The 21968-nt window shown below is 41.1% G+C and overlaps 1 protein-coding gene across 5 annotated transcripts in view; it reads right to left on the reverse strand.

The window, feature by feature from the left end:
* Positions 1–21968, reverse strand: part of SH3D19 (SH3 domain containing 19) — a 178863-nt gene that overhangs the window by 102405 nt on the left and 54490 nt on the right. Inside the window, exon 1 of one of the 5 annotated variants that reach the window (XM_082652857.1) lies at positions 327–461. The exons of the other annotated variants lie outside the window; for them this stretch is intronic. Within the exon in view, the coding sequence (XP_082508983.1) occupies positions 327–411 (85 nt within the window). The 5' untranslated portion in view covers positions 412–461. Of the gene's footprint in view, positions 1–326; positions 462–21968 lie in introns of those variants that run through there. 5 annotated transcript variants of the gene reach the window in all.

Below are 21968 nucleotides of genomic sequence, written 5' to 3' on the forward strand. Positions count from 1 at the left end.
AATGTCTTTTTAAACCAAGGAATTAGCACACAGGAAGACACTACTCTGAAACACTAACAAGTAGGAAGTGTCACAATAAAACACGTTTGTTAAGATATAATGCTCTTCAAAAGGCACAAGGTTAACATGCTTCTGGTTCCAATTTCTCTACACACTGAGTGCTACTGCTGCTTTTAAAACTTTTGTTTTAATGTAACTTGGTTTACCCCTCCCTTAAATAAAAATAGTTTTTCACTTGTTGAGTACTAAAAATTTAAAGTCAGGAATACAGTGCACATCTACTAGATGTAGATCAGCTATCCTCATAACAAAGCAACAAGTCTTACCTGCGGCTAAGGATGAGCTAAAAGTCTGCCCGTAACACCATTTGCCGTGGCTGTGGTCCCAGTTTCGTTCAGTTTTTTTAGGCATGTAATAGCGAATTCCCCTACAAATCTTCCTAGTCGTACAACACCCAGGAGGAGGGGAGAAACAGAGTCACAATGCATGTAAACAAGACCCAGCATCTGAGGGCTCCCCTCCAGGGCCTGTTCTGATTGGCAGAAGTGTTATGATCAGTCTGCACAGCTGGAATGTGGCCATTCAGGAAGTGAATGGCTCATGGTTCTCCTTCTTTCCTGGTTAAAACAGGAAATTCTACAGTTACTTTAATACCTTCTGCTCTAAGAAAATACAAATATCTCCCCACTGTACTTCCCTATTGAGAAGTAATTAAAATCTGAGACAATAACTTGATAATCTGTTGGAGGACATTTTAAACATTTCCTCCCAAATTCACTCTTAGTATTACATGTGTTACATTTCTATGTAAATATGCATACACAATTACTCCTAAGACCCATATATTTGATAATTTCAGGGTAAGGGTAATTTATCCATTATTCACAATATTCCCCAGCCCCTAGCTCTTGGCAATGGAAAACAAATTAAAATACATGTTCTTGGCTTGATCTTTTTTCTTAAAGTGTACAAATAATTGTACTTCACATTTTGCCATAAGCCATCTTTCAGCTTGAAAACATATAAATATGTAGTGTCTGTATGTTGTGCACCTCTGTGTCTACACATATTTTTATATACTTATTTTAAGCAAAGTAATTTTCATGATAGCCGAGGCTATTGTGCAATTGTCAAGAGATACATTAGCGGTAACACTGAATTTCTGGCAAAATAGTAAGTGGTTATTTTGATCCAAAAGCTAAGACTGGACAAAACAAAGCACTGAGGGCAGATTTGGGATCTGGATCTTGCCAACAATAATAAAACACTTGGATTAAAATCCCCTTACGAAAAATGAGAACAGATCTGTAGCAAACATAGAAATTTCATCTTGACTACATACAGTGCTTTAAGCATATGGTTTCTATTTATTTCTAATTAAATACTCTTTGGCACACTCCCCCCAATTTTTTTCAGAGTTTCTAATTTTTAAATAATTAGAATATACTTGCAAAGGCTTCCCAAACTTTTATATACTTAGAAATCACACAAATAACTTACTAGCCCAAAGTCTCACCATTTCCACAAAGAAAAGAGTTATTAAAGATAAGAATGCCCTAACTCTAAAATTTAGTTGCCAAATGGTGCACATTTGCTGTGGATAATGCACTAACTCTGGGGGCCCACCGAGTAGCGCGTGATGATCTTTAGGTCACTCAAAGATGGGCAGTACACTCTCAATGTGAAGGTCAGCATGGCTGGGTGGCTGTGTGAAAGTGTGCTGGTTTCGTAGGTGTATGTCACACACACCCCCACACACACATACGCCAATGGAGAGACAGAGAGAGGGAGAGCGAGAAACCTTGCATTCCCTGTCCCCATTCATCCACGTCTCCTAGTTGATAAAGCTAACTGAGGGAATGGAAGAATACCCTGCAAGAAGAACAAAGGCAGAAAGTAGGCAGAACTGGTGCAAAGGGTGCTGAAGCCTGGATGTGTGTAAATGTTGTGAGGACACGGAAAGGAGGCAACGTGCACATCAAGGGGACCAAGAATCAGGAGAGTGCTGGGAAGTTTCCATGGGTCTGTGTGAGAACTCCAGATTACCCAAATTTTCCTGCCATGATGACTCCTGGTTCTAAGTAATCTGACATACATGATGATTCCAATGTTCATATATTTAGGTGGTATACCACCATTGTAGAAATAGGCCCTTATTCTGCCAGGGACAGCTTTTTCGGAATGGCTAGACAGATTCTACTGATGCTAATTATTCAGGGTGATCCTGAATCTAATAATATGACAAACACTTTGAAATGAAGATGACAAAAATGCAAATGTCATCTTTTGCTTTGATTAAGAAGAACGGCCAACTCAGAGCTTATTAGAATCTACTGTAAGACATTCAGGCTTTGAGGATTTGGCTCTGATCACCTAACTGGAGAGAAAAATCAAACCCCATTGGGTAGGGACTTACACTACTTGCTCAAGTCGGCAACGAAAGGTCCGAAATCATTCTTTGAAATTAGTGGGAAGACAGTCCATGGGAATGAAAATACACAGAGTGGGAATCTGTCTTGTACCTCATATTGGAATACTAACATGTCTCTTTAGAATGACCATTATCTGTGAAGGGATTCTGGATCAGACTCCAAAGCATTACTTACATACTCCGGCTTGGGAGTACGTATGAATTGTTTATGTTTTTTTAAAAAATGGTCAATGCCAGTCAGTATTCACTGAAAGATACACACATTCTGAAGAATTCCTTGCACCTACGGTATTATCGCCTCTTTACTTATGATAAGCAGAATAAATAAAACAATGAATCCCTCCATTAGAAGACAGGGTATCTACGCAGGGTTCACAAATCCTACTTTAATGACTCTTTAAAAGATAGCAAAACTGGTTCTACTCAAATAGAACGTGAATGGAATTTTATATATCTCAGATGAGAGTTTCAGAGGTTTTCCTAAAATCTTTAAATGGTTCTTATATGTAGGCTGAGAAAATGGCAAATACGCCTACTTGAAAAAAATCTAGCATTCGTTCTAGAAATTACTGACACCAGCTAATACCTATTCACCTCCTCTTTTTTCTTCTTCTTCTTTTTTTTTTTTTTGGCTGTTTGGGTCCTTGTTGCTGCACTTGTGCTTTCTCTAGTTGTGGCGAGCAGGGGCTACTCTTCATTCCAGCGTGCAGGTCTCTCATTGCGGTGGCCTCTCTTGTTGTGGAGCACAGGCCCTAGGCACAGGGTCTTCAGTAGTTGCGGCACACAGGCCCTAAAGTGTGTGGGCTTCGGTAGCCGTGGCACGTGGGCTCAGTAGTTGTGGCACATGGGCTCTAGGGTGCATGGGCTTCAGCAGTTGTGGCACACGGGCTCAGTAGTTGCAGCACGTGGGCCCTAGAGTGTGCGGGCTTCAGTAGTTGCGGCTCATGGGCTCAGTAGTTGTGGCACATGGGCTCTAGGGCATGTGGGCTTCAGTAGTTGTGGCACACAGGCTCAGTATTTGCGGCACATGGGCCCTAGAGTGTGCAGGCTTCAGTAGTTGCGGCGCATGGGCTCAGTAGTTGTGGCACATGGGCTCTAGGGCGCACAGGCTTCAGTAGTTGTGGCACACAGGCTCAGTAGTTGCGGCACACAGGCCCTAGAGTGTGCGGGCTTCAGTAGTTGTGGCGCGTGGGCTCAGTAGTTGTGGCATGCAGGCTCAGTAGTTGTGGCTCATAGGCTTAGTTGCTCAGTGGCATGTGGAATCTTCCTGGACCAGGGCTCGAACCTGTGTCCCCTGCACTGGCAGGCTTCTCAACCACTGTGCCACCAGCGAAGTCCCTCACCTCCTCTTTCTAATTCCATTTCACCACCCTCATTCAGGTGTGTTTCCAGACTGATTTTTAGCCACTTTTGAGACTCCCACAGTGACTAGTATATTGCTCTTTTAAATGGTAGGTTTTCAATACATATGTATCTGTTGTTGTTGAACTTAAGCAAGAAAGTTACTACTCTCTTGGTCCAAGGAATGAAAGACAACATCTGTGAGTGACGGTTGCATGAGAGAAGTGAGGTGTATTTACATGAGCGCTGCCCACGCTTCTGTGGATAGGTGGAAACGTCTGGTCTACAGCACTGCCAATACTGACGCCTTTCATTAATTCTAATTATAAAGCGCCTCAACTCGTTCAAATGCAGCAGGCTAAAATCACAGGGGGAGAGAAATTAGAGAGGGAAGGGAAGTTTTTTCCATGTGGAAGTTATGTTTCAACAAAGAAGCAGACTGTCTCTGGAATCTTGTTTTCTCCTTCCCATGCCTGCTGCCTTTACCTGCATTTTAGGTTCTGATCAGCACTTGTATGAATGGTTGTGTCTTGATCGAATTTTCTGGTTCCTGTCTCTTCCCCTCCAATACAGCCGTATTGCTGGCCAGATAAGTCCATGCCTCAGAAAAATTACAAATTACTATGTGCCTCAGACCCTGAGAGGACTCCATGAGGTAATGACAGTGACATCCTTAGAACTCTGCCTGTGCATAGTAATAAATGTCAGCTGCTATCTGGCATTCAAAGGCCAGCTATTAACTAGGTGGAGTGCCTAGTACTGCAGAGTAGTGATTGCACAAGTTACTTAACCTCTCTACACCTCAGTTTTCTCATCTACAAAATGGGGAAGAATACTATCTTTGTAGAGTTTTTGTGAGGATAAATGAATTAAACTGTATAAAGAGCTTAGCGCAGTACCTGGAACATAAGTTTTACAACTCGAATTCTGCCACGACTATTCTTTTTTCTTTTCTGGCATGCTGCACAGATTGCAGGGTCTGGTTACCTGACCAGGGATTGAACCCAGGCCACAGCCCAGAATCCTAACCACCAGGCCACTAGGGAACTCCCCTGTTATGACTATTCTTATTATCCTTCATGCCTGGCTCAAGAACCACCTTCTTCATGAAATTGCCCCTGGCTCTTCTTCCTCTTCAGCACCCTTGTATTAGTTTCCTGTTGCTGCTATAACAAATCACCTTAACCTCTGTGGCTTAAAACAATGAAGATGTATTTATTATCTTACAGTTCTAGAGGTGAGAAGTCAAAATAGGTCTTACAAGGCTAAAATCAAGGTGTGTGCATGGCTATATTCCTTTTGGAGGTCCTAGGGAAGAATCAGTTTCCTTGTCTTTTCCAACTTCTCGAGGTCACCCGCATTCCTGGGCTCATGGCCCCTTCCTCCCAACAATGTAGCATCTTTAAATCTCTGACCCTGACCTCTTCTTCCGACTCCCTCTTCCACTGTGGAGAAGCCTTATTATTGATTACATTGGGGCTGCCGGGATAATCCAAAATAATGTTACATCAAGATCAGTTGATGAGGAACCTTAATTCCTCTTTGCCATGCAATACAACATGATCACAAGTGCCAGGGATTAGGACATGACATCTCTGAGGGGAGAGCATTATTCTGCCTACCACATCCTACCTGAACTCTCGTACTATCGATACAATTCACTTGACATTTAGCAATACTAAATAATACTGTATTATTATTTAGTTTTAGGCATCTGTCTACCCCCTTATCCTATCAGTGTGTCTGATGAGGCAGAACTCTATCTTAGACTCTGCTTCACAGACTGCCTGCTGTAAATGTTTGTTGATAATGCCCTCCCAAGCCCTTTCCTTTCCTGTGCTGCATTCTTTAGGCTGTGGTTGGTTCACTGATATATCTGATACTGCTGAAAAATGTGTCTTCCTAAGAATTCCCAAACATTTTTACTTTTTATAAACACCCTAGTGATGTAAGGATCACCTCTGCCCTAAAACAATCCACATTTGGTCTATTCATCTGTCTCAAAGTAGCTCTCACCAAACCAAACTACACACAGGAGAAAAAAAAAAAACTACATAGCACATTTGAACTGGAAGAAGAATCAGCTATTTGATAACAGGCTGCTACTTCTTTTTAATAATTCTTCCTTAAATAGTTCAACTAAATCTTTTTTTTTTTTTTTTTTTTGGTGGTATGCGGGCCTCTCACGGTTGTGGCCTCTCCCGTTGCGGAGCACAGGCTCCGGACGCACAGGCTCAGCGGTCATGGCTCACAGGCCCAGCCGCTCTGCGGCATGTGGGATCCTCCCGGACCAGGGCACGAACCCGTGTCCCCTGCATCGGCAGGCGGACTCTCAACCACTGCACCACCAGGGAAGCCCCAAACTGAATCATTTTGATTGTTGAGTGCAACTCACTACTGAAAGAGGCTTTATATGATTTGAGGTTTTTATGTTAGTTTCACAGATGAAACATCAGACCACCATCTACACTGCCCATGTTCACCTCAAAGCGAATTCGGTAGAGACTTCTGGAAGATGGGCATTCCATCAGAGCCACTCAGGTCCTGGGAGGCAAGGTGATGAGGGGAGTAGATGGAAGCAGGCTTCGCAGCAAGGTGTCCTCAACACTCCCTGCTGCTCCCACCTCAAGCCCCCTAGTGAGTCTCTTAATAATTACTTTTGTAACTCTTTTTTAAAATAAGTTTATATATTTTATTTATTTTTGGCTGCGTTGGGTCTTCGTTGCTGTGCACGGGCTTTCTCTAGTTGTGGTGAGCGGGGGCTACTCTTTGCTGCGGAGCATAGGCTCTAGGCTCACGGGCTTCAGTAGTTGTGGCACGTGGGCTCAGTACTTGTGGCTCACAGGCTTTAGAGCGCAGGCTCAGTAGTGGCGCACAGGCTTAGCTGCTCCGTGGCACGTGGGATCTTCCTGGACCAGGGCTTGAACCCATGTCCCCTGCATTGGCAGGCGGATTCTTAACCACTGCGCCATCAGGGAAGCCCCTTTTGGAACTCTTCTTGTTACAAAATCTCACTTTTTTCAGCAAGTGAAACTTGTGATTTAAGACGGGATAAAAAGAACTTTTAGTTAAAAAAAAATCTCTATTCCCCCAACTGCCAAGTTAAAAATATTAGACCCATATTCAAAATATTAGGCCACTCCTAAGGGTTTTTCTAAAGGAGGCATAAATTTTACCTGGAATAAGATATGCTACAAGAAAGGTAACCTAAGAAAGTGACCCAATAACAGGGATTGCTTCCAGTGTTTCCCAAATTCTAAAAACCTCTGGGGTAGTCACAAAGCATATTAGTATCTTAAAGCCTCTAAGAAATATTACAGTTAAAAAAATTTGTTCGACTTTAACTAGCATTTCCCAAACTAATTTGAAGAGGAAACATTTCGTACAAAATCAGACTTGATATCTGGTACCTTAGCATGAACAATGTTATTTCATTATCACCATCCACTCCCCTGGGAACCCAAGGCCCCTTTACAGAGCTAGTATTTGCATCTCCACGTCCAGCGCCACCCCTGACATGTAGATGGCACTTCTCTAATTAACTCAACTCCAGCCGGTGTAGGGCCAGGCACGGTACCCAAACGCAAAAAGGAGAAGGAACTAATGATGAACAAATCCCCCAACCCGATCGGGTTAAACCCTGATCTTTGAAGATTATATTAAATGTGTCCTTCCTTTAATCCCGTCACTTATTTATCTTTGATTTTGCATTGTTTGGGTGAATTTGTGCATTTTAGAATTACAGGTTCCACAGAGAAGGTTTGTGCATGTAGTGCTTCCAGGTCTCTACTACCGGGTCATACCCATAATGGGAAATCAGTTGCTATTTCAGGATGACAACCTAGATAGAGGTTAAGGGCAGGAACTCTAGGTCAGACAGGCCTTGTTTTGAGTTCTTGCTCCACTGTTTGTATATCACCTGAATGATCTTAGCAAGATAGCTGGCCTTTGTAAGCCTCAGCATCCACATGTAAAAGGGGGACATGTCACAGTAGTACTCATCTTATCAAGGTGAACAAGGATTAAAATGAAGAGATGCATATAGAGGATAGCATGGTGGCTGACCATGATAAATGCTCAATAAATGTTTGCTATTATGATAACAGGAGGGATACCGAATATTCATAGAGTTCATAATATTGTGAGTAGAATTATCTAAAAGGTTAATCATCCTTTGTCCAATATGGATTTTGAAATTCTGTAGGATTTTTTTCTTGCTTATTAGTGGTGAAGAGGACAGGAATGCACTAATAAATAATTTCCAAAATCTTCCTTTACCCAACGGCTCCAGCCTCTTTCCCTTCCCCTACTTTTGAACCAAGGGCTACTACGAAAAATGAATACATATGATTTTCACTTTTTTTTCAGTTTCCCACTGCAGCCTCTGACAGAAGTGATAAATAAGCCCCGAAAGTAAGCAGTAGAAGGGAGAAAGAGAACTAAAAGGCAGACACAGGTAGTTCCTTCAGGATGAAAAACGGTGCCAACCAAGGATCACCACCCCTCCCACCCCTTGAAGTCTTTTCCCAATCCGAGTTCATCCTGAAGGTGTTAAGCCCTCACAGTCATTTTCTGAGACTCAAGGATGAATGAGTGATATAAGGACAGAAACTAAATAGACTAAATATAGATATTTTATCTGTTTACGAAATTACTGAAATCTGCCTCTATATTTTAGGATTCTATGGATTTCTTCTATAAGAACCCAGAAAACAAAGATTAAAATGTGTTATTTCAGATGTCAAAGGATAGGTAACATCTCTAACCACAGGCTGCCTTTTCAGCTGTTAGGGTAAAAATAAAGATGATTCTTTTCCCCCTTAAAGGTCCATTCTTTTTTTTTTTTTTTTTGCGGTATGCGGGCCTCTCACTGTTGTGGCCTCTCCCGTTGCAGAGCACAGGCCACGGACACGCAGGCTCAGCGGCCATGGCTCACGGGCCCAGCCGCTCCGCGGCATGTGGGATCTTCCCAGACCAGGGCACAAACCCGTGTCCCCTGCATCGGCAGGCAGACTCTCAACCACTGCGCCACCAGGGAAGCCCTAAAGGTCCATTCTTACTGCTCCTTTCCCTTTAACTCAGGATGAATTTACAGATGTCGCAACAAGGTTTTACCTTGGTAGAACTGACTCTGCAAAGTGAGCAAATATCAGAAACCACTGGAATCAAGAGACTCCCTTATCTGGGCAAGCAGGAAACAAAGGGAAGATCACATTATTCCAAACACCACACACTTCACTCTGACGTGCAAACCTTTCCCACATGGTTGAGGAGTTTTCTGATCTGAGTCTTATTTTTATCCACAGTGGGGCAGTCTTGGCCTCTAATCTAGAATGATGAAAAACATTTTTATTCTTTTACTCAAGAAAAGGTAAGGTCACATCCAAGCCTGGCCACGTTACCTTACTGACGGGTAGAGAATGTATTCTCTGTACAACAACACACGGCTTCTTGCAAGTTCGGGCCCGCCGAGCTCCCTCCTCTCCACTCCGTTAACAAACTACCATCCACGCAGGCACCTTCAAAGGCTACTGGAACACAGACAAGGAGCATGCCCAGTGGCCTCCTGCTCTTTAGCTGTGTGGCTCAGTTATGACTCTTCAAAGGAACTCGGGGTGAGAGGAGGCCCGAGAGGCATCTTCCATCTCTGCTTTGAAGCTTGTTTGTTTCCCATGGGCAGAAATAATGCTTTCCCTCCAACCCCCCCAGGCCTCCCACCCCCGCCAACACACACAGTGCCCCGCACCTGTTGGCACTTATCACATTTTGACTCACGTTATCATTTTCTTTATGTCTTCACGCTTCCACCACTATCAGCTCCTCTAAGACAGGGCCTTACGTTCCCTGTAATGCCTGGCAGAGCCCCTTACACACAGTAGGGAAACCTAAGTATCTGTCATTGAATATACTGGTATGAAACCTCTCCAACACCTCTGCAAAGTGGACAGCCTTTGTGTTGTTGTTGTTTTTTTGGAAGAGGCGGCTGTTATTAATTCCTAGAGAAGAGATTTTGTGCATTACCATGGGAAGGCTTCAAATAATTTTGATTTGGAATGAAAGCATTTTGAAGTGCTACTTCAGAGTTGCAGAATTAGTAAAAACATATTCATGTCATGAAAAAATGCACTGTTTAAGTGAGGGCAGGGAGGCAATGCAATGATCACAAAGAAGTACAGGAAGCTGTACAAGGGATTCACTTCTGTGGGTGCCTAGTCACAAAAAACAGTTGAGGTCAATTCGAGAACTGGCTATCAGTGGGCCAACTCCACCACCAATGACAGCTGTTATTCACCTAGCGTTTACTATGTTAGAAGCATTCTTAATACATTCGCATTTAATCTTCACAGAAGTCCCATGATGCAAGTCTTTTCCATTTTACTGATGAGAAAACAGAGTCTCAGAGAAGCCAGTTAAATTAAAAGGGAGTATGAATTTTCAATCTGGATCTGAAGAATCCCAAAGTCCCTGCTCTTCCCACTACATCAGAAGGCTGGCAGTCCCACTCGTTTGATGAACTACAGGGTAAATGTGCAGAAATGCTGTTCACCAGAAGCCACACTTATATTTCAGCATCAGATGGTGTATTGTTTGTGTAGAGACTGAATCCAGGGCCTCAAATTCCTTCCAACTGTTTCTGAGGTTTTCTTCAGCTCCACAAAACATACAAACGCCCTCTTATAAATTCCTAAGAATACAGAAGATTTTGACTTGGGCGTCTTATAACAAGATGTCTGGGCAAACAGTTTCAATTCACTACCTCGTGCTCTCAATAATCTTATGCTACTAACATGAAATTTATGGGCTCAACAGAGTACGGACACAGGTACATGATGGGAGGGACAATTCATTTAAAAATTAACAGATTGTGAGACAAGCTTGAATTCTGTTGGAATACTGTTTGTTGTTAATTCTTGTACCCTCGGAGTGAAATTTTTAAAAAAGAATAAAGTGACCTCAGAGAATTATTATATTTTTATAGGAAACCAATCTGGATGTTGCTGATTTTCTTTTCAAATACAACTAGCTATCTTTTTTATTGCAATGCGAAGTCCACCCTTCATGACAGCTAAGACACACAAACATTGGGGGACGAGGAGGAAGAACTATAAGGTATATTAGCCACGTGACCAGAAATTGGCTCTGGGGCAGCTGGTGTGTCATTTATGCACACCAGACTTTCAGATATCTTGGGTTTGCCTGTCATCACCACACTACTCCACACCCAGACTCACGGGCACATGGTGAAATATGTTTGTTTACATCATTCATGGATTAACCCATGCACCACAGGCAGTTAAAAATTAGGTCTGAAAAACAGAGTGATCATTTGATCAGGGGACAAATGCAGCAATATAGGGATGAAATACAGGACCTATTCAATGTTGTCAGAAGCCAAAGTAAGGTGTTGTGTGCTTTCTCCTCACAGAGCCGTACATGAAACACCAGCAGATGCAGGTGAGTGAGATGATCTCAGCCGCTTTCTGGCTCAGTTTGCTCAGGTAGAGAGCCCTCTGATCTACTCAGCTCTGGGGCCAGAGAAAAAAGAAACAAAGATCATGCTGACTGTCTTGGAGGATAAGAGATTAGGAGGATAAGAGATTAAGGAATACAGCTGGAACACAACAAAATCTGCTTTCGACAAGCTCACAATCCATGTTGAGGACTGTAAGAACAAACAATTTCTAAAGCATAATGCGAATACAAAAAGTACATAAGACCCTTAACATTCTTTTTTTTTTTTGGTTTTTTTTTTATGGTACGCGGGCCTCTCACTGCTGTGGCCTCTCCCGTTGCGGAGCACAGGCTCCGGACGCGCAGGCTCAGCGGCCATGGCTCACGGGCCCAGCCGCTCCGCGGCATGTGGGATCTTCCCGGACCGGGGCACGAACCCGTGTGCCCTGCACTGGCAGGCGGACTCTCAACCACTGCGCCACCAGGGAAGCCCAAGAACCTTAACATTCTTGATTGACATATCAACAAGAATTGTGAGAATCTGCCAAGTCTTCAACAAAAATATTTGCACAAATTCCCAGACCTCCCTCAAATAACAATTTCATCAAAATCCATGTATTTCCTGTGTATATCTTTGTAACATGAGTCAACTGCATTTTCATCTTTCACTAGTTTTATCAATCACTTGCACAGCTGTACTTACTTTGCAGCAGGAATAAAAAAATTCCTGCATCAGCTGACATGCAAATTACTTGGACTTACAGAGTTGCTAGTGAATAATCAAATGGTGAATATCAAAATAAATGAATGCCCAAGAGCTACCAAAATACAGAATTATAAGAGGTTTAGTTGTGACTAAGAAATCTCCAAAGGCTTCCCAGAGTAGATAGCATTTGATTTGAGCAACACTTTATTTTTTTAAAACAGTATTTATTTTATTCATTCATTCATTCATTTATGTGGCTGCCCCTCGCGGCTTGTGGAATCTCAGTTCCCTGACTAGGGATTGAATCTGGGCCCATGGCAGTGAAAGCGCTGAGTCCTAACCACTGGACCGCCAGGGAATTCCCTGAGCATCACTTCAGGTTGGCAAAATTTGAGAAGTAAAAAGGGATGAAGTGCATCTAAGTTTAGGAGAATCATACGTACAAAAGGGTGACAGTGCGAAGGACTGAGGGAAAGTGTTGAGTAATCCAGTTGTAGGTAGACCTCAAGGTGTGAGGAAAATATACTGGGAGATAATATTACAAAATTCATTCAGGATCACTTGGAGCAATTCATCAATGTCATGCCTCAGCATCTGTACTTTTCTGTAGGCAATGGAGGAAAGGTAACCTGGTGGGATGGACTTGGTAGAGGGGTGGGGAATGGAAGCAGAGAGACCACTAACAACAGTATAAACCAGGATTAAAAGCAGACATAAGGAGTGAGTAAGAGGAAATGAAAGTGGGAAGGTTGAGGGGATACGACAGGATTAGGAATGGATGGTACGGTTTTGCAGGAGGAAGCAGCAGTAATGACATGGTACGGGGCATCTGCTACCAGTAACTGAGGTTAGCAGAAAAGCAAGATGAGAGAACAGGCAGGGAGATTTTAGGGTTAGGATATATTAAGTTTGAGGCTTCTAAGTGAAAAATCACATGGACGTGTTTACTTGACTCATTCAAGATGGCTGAATAAGTAGTTACATCCACCTCCCCTCCCTCTAAATGTGAAATGACAATAAAATAGAACTTAAAAAACTGAGTGGAACCATAACAAACGAACAAACAATTCAAGAATGAGAGTCATCAGGGGATCAGAGATCCTGAGAAACCAGAGTCCAAGACATCAGAGGTTAAACAGGAATTCTCCCTAGGGAGCTCCTTCTGCATCAAAGAACAAAAAGTAGGCCCTGAAGCAACCAAAAAGACAGTTAATTAAAGAGCTGCATTCAGGTTACCAGATCCAGCTACTCAGCAGTGCCCAGACCACTCCACAACCAATTACACCTTAGTAGGCAGTCAAGGCTTCCCTTTTGAGCTAAAGGCAGAAAACTACTGTCCACACAAAGTTGGTGATCTGCCTGGGAAGATTCCCTGTGGGGGACCTGGGGCTTGCGAGGGAAAAAGACTGGAGTTTAAGGTAATTTATGATTTACGGTAACTTCAGTCCCAGAAATTGAGAGATGGAGAAGAAAGACATGTCCTAGAGGTAAAACACAGTCAACTACTCCATCTCCAGATACATCTAACCTCTCCCTTATTTTGGCAATTTGGGGGGGTCCTGAGCTCGCCTTCCTCCTCCCCTACAGGAAAGCCCACCTATTACTGGTACACCCATTACTATACCTGTTGACACAGGCAGTTATATCATCCAGAAGAAAGCATTTCTGGAGAAACAAACCCACTACCTATACCAGTCAACTTAGTCTTTTATTCATAAACATGTACCTACAACCAATGATAAGCAAACATCTACGGAAAATCAATGATATAAAAATAGAAAGACCAAAATGTACGATCATCTCTGGATCATAAAGAAAGAAAATTTACGGAATAAAAGGGAACATTTAAGATATTCTAACTGGCATCCTCATACATGAACAAGCATGTTACATCTATAAAAGAAGAAGATTCTGCCATGAAAAAGGAGCAACCAGAAAATAAGAATTAAATATGATTGTGAATATGAAAGATTAAACAGGCTAAAAACCAGAATAGACACAGCTGAAAGCTGAATTTGAAATCTGAAAAATAAGTTGACAGAATTTTTAAAAACACAAAGAGATGAAGATAAAAATTAACAGCAATGGAGACTAGATTTAGGAGGTGCACATCATTTCTAAAATTAGCATTTCAGGAGAAGAAAATAGAGAGGCTAGAAGGGACAAAATGCTCAAGAAGTGACAGATGAAAAGTTATGAACAAGAAATAATCTATCCTGAGGACTTAGTACATAAACATCCAGAAGGAGATTTATTTTAGGAACATGCTGTAAAATTCTGTCAGGAGAAAATCTCTCAAGAAGGATGGACAAAGGAAAGGCAAAAAGAAAAGGCTGTTATGGCTCTGTTCGCTCTGCTGTAATATCTATAGAGAGGGGTTGCTGGAAGAGAGCTCATAGGCCCAGGAGAACTGCTGGAAACAGAAAACTGCAAATCAGGAGAAGACAAAATAGAGATTATGGGAAGAGAAAAAAGTCTAGGGAAGTTCTGTTCACTAGGTATTCAATAAGGGAAGATTCTGCAATAGGAGGCTTAACTTCTCCATCACTCTCAGCATTGATCAGATATTATTGTACCAAAGCATGAGTCATATGATTTTCATATATTTGACTTTAAGAATTGGCTAAGAATCCACAAGAAAATATCACTTGATACCCACTAGGATGGCTATAATTGAAAAGGCAGACAATAATAAGTGTGAAAAAGGATGTGGAGAAAATGGAACCCTCACGCACTGCTGGTGTGAATGTAAAATGTGGCAGCCTCTTTGAAAACAGCCCGAAGTTACCATATGACCCAGAAATTCCACTCCTAGATGTATACCCAAGAGAAATGAAAACATACGTCCACACAAAAACTTGTTCACAAATTTTTATAACACCATTATTCATAATAGTCAAAAAGTGGAAACAATCCCCAAATCCATCAACTGGTGAATGGATAAGTAAAATATGATATAGTCATACAATGTAATATTACTCAGCAATAAAAAGGAATGAAGTGCTGATATATGCTACACATGGATGAACCTTGATGACATTAGGTTAAGGAAAAGAAGCTAGTCACAAAGAGATCACATATTCAATGATTCCATTTCATGTGGAATGTTCAGAATAGGCAATCTATAGAAAGACAGATAGAAAGTCAATTCGTGGTTTCCTAGGGCTGGGAAGGATGAGGGGTGAGGGTGAAAGGGTTCAGGGTTTTTTCTTGGGGTGATGAAATGCTCCAACACTGATTATGGTGATGGGTGCACAACTCTGTGAACATACTAAAAACTACTGCATTGTATACTTTAAATAGGTGAATTATATGATATGTGAATTATATTTAATGAAGCTTTTACCAAAAAAAGTTGCTCAAAATAACAGTCCAGATTAAATGCGTGAATGGCTGAGGTTTTTATTTTAATATTTATGGAAGATTAGGACTACATGAATTGGAACTCTGAATATTCAAATTTTAGAAGTTCAGATTTCCAATTTAAAATACTGTAGAAGTGGACTTCTGGTTCTTTAATATTTGTGAAGTTCACATATTGACCTGGCCCAACTGGAGAGAATTGGTAATAATCTGAGCTGCACTTACCAACTTCCATTTCATGTGCCATGTGTATCAACCCTAACCCTCACAGCCCTGCAATTATTCTCATTTGAAAATGTGGAAACTGAAGTTCCCAGAGGGTAACTAACTTGCCCAGGATCACAAGACCAGCAAAGGGCAGAACTGGGACTGGAACTCAGCTTGATCTGACTCCAATCTCATGCTCAAGATGGCTTTTCACAACAGTCCATTCCTGATCTTTTTTTCAAAATAAAATTTATTTTTTACTTTATTTATTTTTGGCTGTGTTGGGTCTTCGTTACTACGCGTTAGGCTTTCCTGATCTATCTTTTAAAATAAATAGTAAAAGAAAGTAAAAACATCACATTTCTATTAATAAGTCAAAATTTTGCTTGTAAAAAGAAAAAAACTGCAATGAAACAGAAAGGGGAAGATGTATTTAGAAGTATAGGTTTTATATGACTTTAAGCTGTTCTTTATACCCTTGGGTGACAGTTGATTGGGAAATTAACGACAATATTCTAAGACATAAAGCCTCTGGTATGATGGCTTCAATAATAAAGGGGTTTGTATTTAACTAGGGCTAGAAGGTTCTTAATCTCTAAATATGATACATGGGAAATAAAAATGAAAAACGATCTTTCAATAAAAAGCTGTAAGAAAGTCTCCCCCAGACATAGATTTGGCACTGATAGTAGTACAGCTAATTAAGCTGGAGGAATCAAGAGGGAAAAAAGAATAAGCAGAAGAAATTTCCAATAATAACTCCACGTGAAAGACACACTGATAATTCCACAGGAATAATCCTGACTATTAGACACATTGTAAAAGGATTTAGAGAGAACAGAATATCTCCAAACTTTTCTTCCTTTTTCCCAGAAACAAACAGCATTGTTTAGAGGAAAGACATCTCACTGGTTCTCTCTCCTCAAACTTTACCATGTTAATCAACTAAAGGCAAATAAAGCTGCAAAAAATCACTTAATATGTAAGTTGAGAGTACTCTGCTAAGCTCAAATAAAAAATACAATAAATAGCAAATAAAAATGTAAGTCCTTACACTATAATGGGGAAAAAGAAATGTCTCTTGCTTTCTGTTTCTCTCCATAAATACCATTAACATGCGGGAATCAAACTGTATTAAGGGGTAAGTTAAGTGACTTCCATCTCTGGTAAGGACAACTGACAACATGAAGTTCTTAACTGTTTTAGGCATTCATACCATGTTGCCTACTGGCAGAAATTAAGTCATAAATGGACAAAGAGATTAACAAATGGCAATCAATATTGTGATTATTTTGAAAGACCAAAACAAAGCATAAGATATTAGATCTATACCATGTGTTCCCAAAGCTATTTCCTAAGTCAATGCATCACAACTGTTGGAAAAAAACTGAATATTCAAAAACTCTTGATTTATTACTCCTTTCCTGAGTATTGAGGAAAACTGTCATTCTTTGATACAAGCTAAGGGAAGACCGGGTAATGTGGTTTGAGAATCACTGCTAAAAAGGAGACAAACCATAAACAGAGAAATTTTCGAATCCTTGCAAGAACAAGAACTGAACAGGGAATATATCTCCAAACACATCCTCTTCAAAAAGTGAAAAACTCAATGGATTTTCAAGACTCACTGTGGAATTTAACTTCCAAGGTGTTAACATATGTTTCTTCAAAGCATCAGCAGGCGCTGATTGGTAGGGAAGCTAAGTGATTTCTGTGGGTTAGTGAAATAGCTACTGGCACCTGAATTTAATAAGGAAACGAAAGCTGCTTTGACCTTTAAAAGTCTATAGTAAACAAGACATGGACATCTTACTGTGAAGCCACAGAATCTTTTCACATCTTGGAAAAAAGAATGCTTAAGGATTTTCTTGAGCTCAAAGACACCCTAATACATGACTGTGGGGAACTACACCTGTAGATTTTAGAGACATCATTCAAAACTTTAATAGGGGGAGGAGTCAAGATGGCCGGGTGCGAAAGCGCGGAGTTAGCATCTCCCCACAACTTGGGCACCTGCTGGCCGCTGGTGGGGGACTCTGACCCTCAAGGAGATGGGAGGAACCCCAGAATGAACTGGTAGGACGTAGGGGGACTGAGGCAGGGAGGGGCAGTGGAGGCCAGACAGGATCGGTGCCCCTGAGGCCAGAGAGATCAGGAGAGGCAGGGGGAAAGGGCCCTCCCAGACCCCAGACCAGAGGAACACGAGAGGAAAGGAGGGCGTTTGCCCTGCCCACTCGAGCCCAGGAAGCCTGCTAGGCTCCCAGGTGAGGTCCCCTGCCCTCTGAGACCAGGGATGGGGGCATGCCTGGGCCCCTTCTCTTCCTTGAGCCTAAGCCCCACCCCCCACAGCCCCCGGGCCTTTTCCAGCCCTGTGGGTCCTAAGCACTGGCCCCGCCCACCGACCAACCTTACCCTTGATTAGGCCCTGCTCTCCACAGCCACGGCCTTCCCCCCCCACCACCACCTTTTTTTCTTTCCTTTTCCCTCCTTTTTCTTTACTACTGTGGTACCTTCCAGTTGTTGATTCATCTTTTCTACTACTGTGGTACTTTCCAGTTGTTGATTCATCATATTTTTATTTTTAGATTCTTTCTAACACATCTGTTAGTTTCCTAGTCTAATTTTATCTTTTACTTTGTTATTGTTTTCTTTTTTTTTTTTTGCCACCCCATGTGGCTTGTGGGATCTTGATTTGTGAGCCCGGGGTCGGGCGGAAGCTCCTGCGGTGGGAGCTCCAAGTCCAAACCACTGGGCCAACACAGAACCTCAGACTCCAGGGAATATTCATCAGAATGAGGTCTCACAGAGTTCCTCATCTCAGCACCAAGACCCAGCTCTACCCAACAGCTTACAAACTCCAGTGTTGGAAGCCTCAGGCCAAACAACCACTAAAATAGGAACACAATCCCACATATTAAAAAAAAAAAAATTGGAATGGCAGAAAAATATGTCACAGGTGAAGGAACAAGGTAAAAACTTACAAGACCAAATAAATGAAAAGGAAACAGGCAATCTACATGAAAAAGAATTCAGAGTAATAAGAGTAAAGATGATCCAGAATCTCGGAAACAATGGAAGCACGGAATGAGAAAATACAAGACCTAGAAGAACTAAAGAACAAAAAAACAGGGATGAACAACACAATAACTGAAATGAAAGATATACTAGAAGGAATCAATAGCAGAATAACTGGGGCAGAAGAACAGATAAGTGACCTGGAAAACAGAATGGTGGAAATCACTGCCATGGAACAGAATAAAGAAAAAAGAGTGAAAAGAATTGAAGACAATCTCAGAGACCTCTGGGACAACACTAAATGCACCAACACTTGAATTATAGGGGTCCCAGAAGAAGAGAAAAAGAAAGGGTCTGAGAAAATATTTGAAGAGGTTATAGTGGAAAACTTCCCTAACATGGGAAAGGAAACAGTCACCCAAGTCCAGGAAGCACAGAGAGTCCCATACAGGATAAACCCTAGTAAAAACACACCAAGACACAAATTAATCAAACTATCAAAAATTAAATACACAGCAAAACTATTAAAAGCAGCAAGGGAAAAACAACAAATGACATACAAGTGAATCCCCATAAGGTTAACAGATGATCTTTCAGCAGAAACTCACTCTATGCAGCCACCATCACCCTGATACCAAAATCAGGCAAAGATGTCACAGAAAAAGAGAACTACAGGCCAATATCACTGAAGAACATCGATGCAAACATCCTCAACAAAATACTAGCAAACAGAATCCAACAGCACATTAAAAGGATCATACACCATGATCAAGGTGGGATTTATCCCAGGGATGCAAGGATTCTTCAATATACACAAATAAATGAATGTGATATACCACATTAACAAATTAAGGAATAAAAATCATATGATCATCTCAATAGACGCAGAAAGAGCTCTTCACAAAGTTCAACATCCATTTATGATAAAAAATCTCTAGAAAATGGGCACAGAGGGAACCTACCTCAACATAATAAAGGCCATATATGACAAACCCACAGCAAGCATCATACTCGATGGGGAAAAACTGAAAGCATTTCTACAAGGATCAGGAACAAGACAAGGATGTCCACTCTCACCACTCTTATTCAACATAGTTTTGGAAGTCCTAGCCACAGCAATCAGAGAAGAAAACGAAATGAAAACAAATTGGAAAAGAAGAGGTAAAACTGCCACTATTTGCTGATGACATGATACTATACATAGAAAATCCTAAAGATGCCGCCAGAAAACTACTAGAACTAACAAAGGAATTTGGTAAGGTTGCAGGATACAAAATGAATGCACAGAAATCTCTGGCATTCCTATACACCAACAATGAAAAATCAGAAAGAGAAATTAAGGAAACACTCCCATTTACCACTGCAACAAAAAGAATAAAATATCTAGGAATAAACCTGCCTAAGGAGGTGAAAGACTTGTACTCAGAAAACTATAAACCACTGATGAAAGAAATTAAAGATGACATAAACAGATGGAGAAATATACCACGTTCTTGGATTGGAAGAATCAATATTGTGAAAATGACTATACTATCAAAGCAATCTACAGATTCAATGCAATCCCTATCAAACTACCAATGGCATTCTTCACAGAATTAGAACAAAAAATCTTACAATTCGTATGGAAGCACAAAAGACCCCGAATAGCCAAAGCCATCTTGAGAAAGAAAAATGGAGTTGGAGGAATCAGGTTCCCTGACTTCAAACTATACCACCAAGCTACAGTAATCAAGACAGTATTGTACTGGCACCAAAAGAGAAATATAGATCAATGGTACAGGATAGAATGCCCAGAGATAAACCCACGCACATATGGGCACCTAATTTATGACAAAGGAGGCAAGAACAGACAATGGAGAAAAGACAGCTTCTTCAATAAGTGGTGCTGGGAAAACTGGAAAGCCACATGTAATAGAATGAAATTAGAACACTCCCTAACACCATACACAAAAATAAACTCAAAATGGATTAAAGACCTAAATCTAAGGCCAGACACTATAAAGCTCTTGGAGGAAAACATAGGAAAAACACTCTATGACATAAATCACAGCAAGATCCTTTCTGACCCACCTCCTAGAGAAATGGAAATAAAATCAAAAATAAACAAATGGGACCTAATGAAACTTAAAAGCTTTTGCACAGCAAAGGAAACCATAAACAAGACGAAAAGACAACCCTCAGAATGGGAGAAAATATTTGCAAATGAAGCAACTGACAAAGGATTAATCTCCAAAATTTATAAGCTGCTCGTGCAGCTCAATATCAAAAAACAAACAATCCAGTTAAAAAATGGGCAGAAGATCTAAATAGACATTTCACCAAAGAAGACATACAGATGGCCGAGAGGCACATGAAAAGATGCTCAACATCACTAATTATTAGAGAAATGCAAATCAAAACTACAATGAGGTATCATGTCACACTGGTCAGAATGGCTATTAAAAAAGCTAGAAACAATAAATGCTGGAAAGGGTGTGGTGAAAAGGGAACCCTCCTACACTGCTGGTGTGAATGTAAATTGATACAACCACTATGGAGAACAGTATGGAGGTTCTTTAAAAAACTAAAAATAGAACTACCATATGACCCAGCAATCCCATTACTGGGCATATACCATGAGAAAACCATAATTCAAAAAAAGACATGCACCATGATGTTCATTGCAGCACTATTTACAATAGCCAGGACATGGAAGCAACCTAAGTGTCCATCAACAGATGAATGGATAAAGAAGATGTGGCACATATATACAATGGAATACTACTCAGCCATAAAAAGAAATGAAATTGAGTTATTTGTAGTGAGGTGGATGGACCCAGAGTCTGTCATACAGAGTGAAGTAAGTCAGAAAGAGAAAAACAAATACCGTATGCTAATGCATATATATGGAATCTAAAAAAAAAAGGTACTGATGAACCTAGTTGCAGGGCAGGAATAAAGAGGTAGGCATAGAGAATGGACTTGATGACATGGGGTGGGAGGGAGAGGCTGGGGCGAAGTGAGAGTAGCATCAACACATATGCACTACCGAATGTAAAAGAGTTGGCTGGCGGGAAGCAGCAGCATAGCACAGGGAGATCAGCTCGGTGCTCTGTGATGATCTAGGGGGTGAGATAGGGAGGATGGGAGGGAGGCTCAAGAGGGAGGGGATACGGGGACATGTGTATACATATGGCTGATTCGCTTTGTTGTGCAACAGAAACTAACACGGTATTGTGAAGCAATTATACTCCAATAAAGATCTTTTTTAAAAAAAAGCAAACCTTAATAGGGCATGGGGGAAAGCTCAACATCCAGTTAACATAAGGAAAACAGAATCTGCAACTAGGTTAAGAAAGGAGGATGCTAATACTTGATTCTAAATTGCTTCTTTCTACATCTGAGGATAACAGAAATGACTTTTTCTCAGAATTACCTTAAAAAAAAAAGCAATAAGGGGTTGGGGGGGCGTGA

Source organism: Grampus griseus (genome assembly GCF_964374135.1).
Source record: "Grampus griseus genome assembly, chromosome: 4".
NCBI lineage: Eukaryota > Metazoa > Chordata > Mammalia > Artiodactyla > Delphinidae > Grampus > Grampus griseus.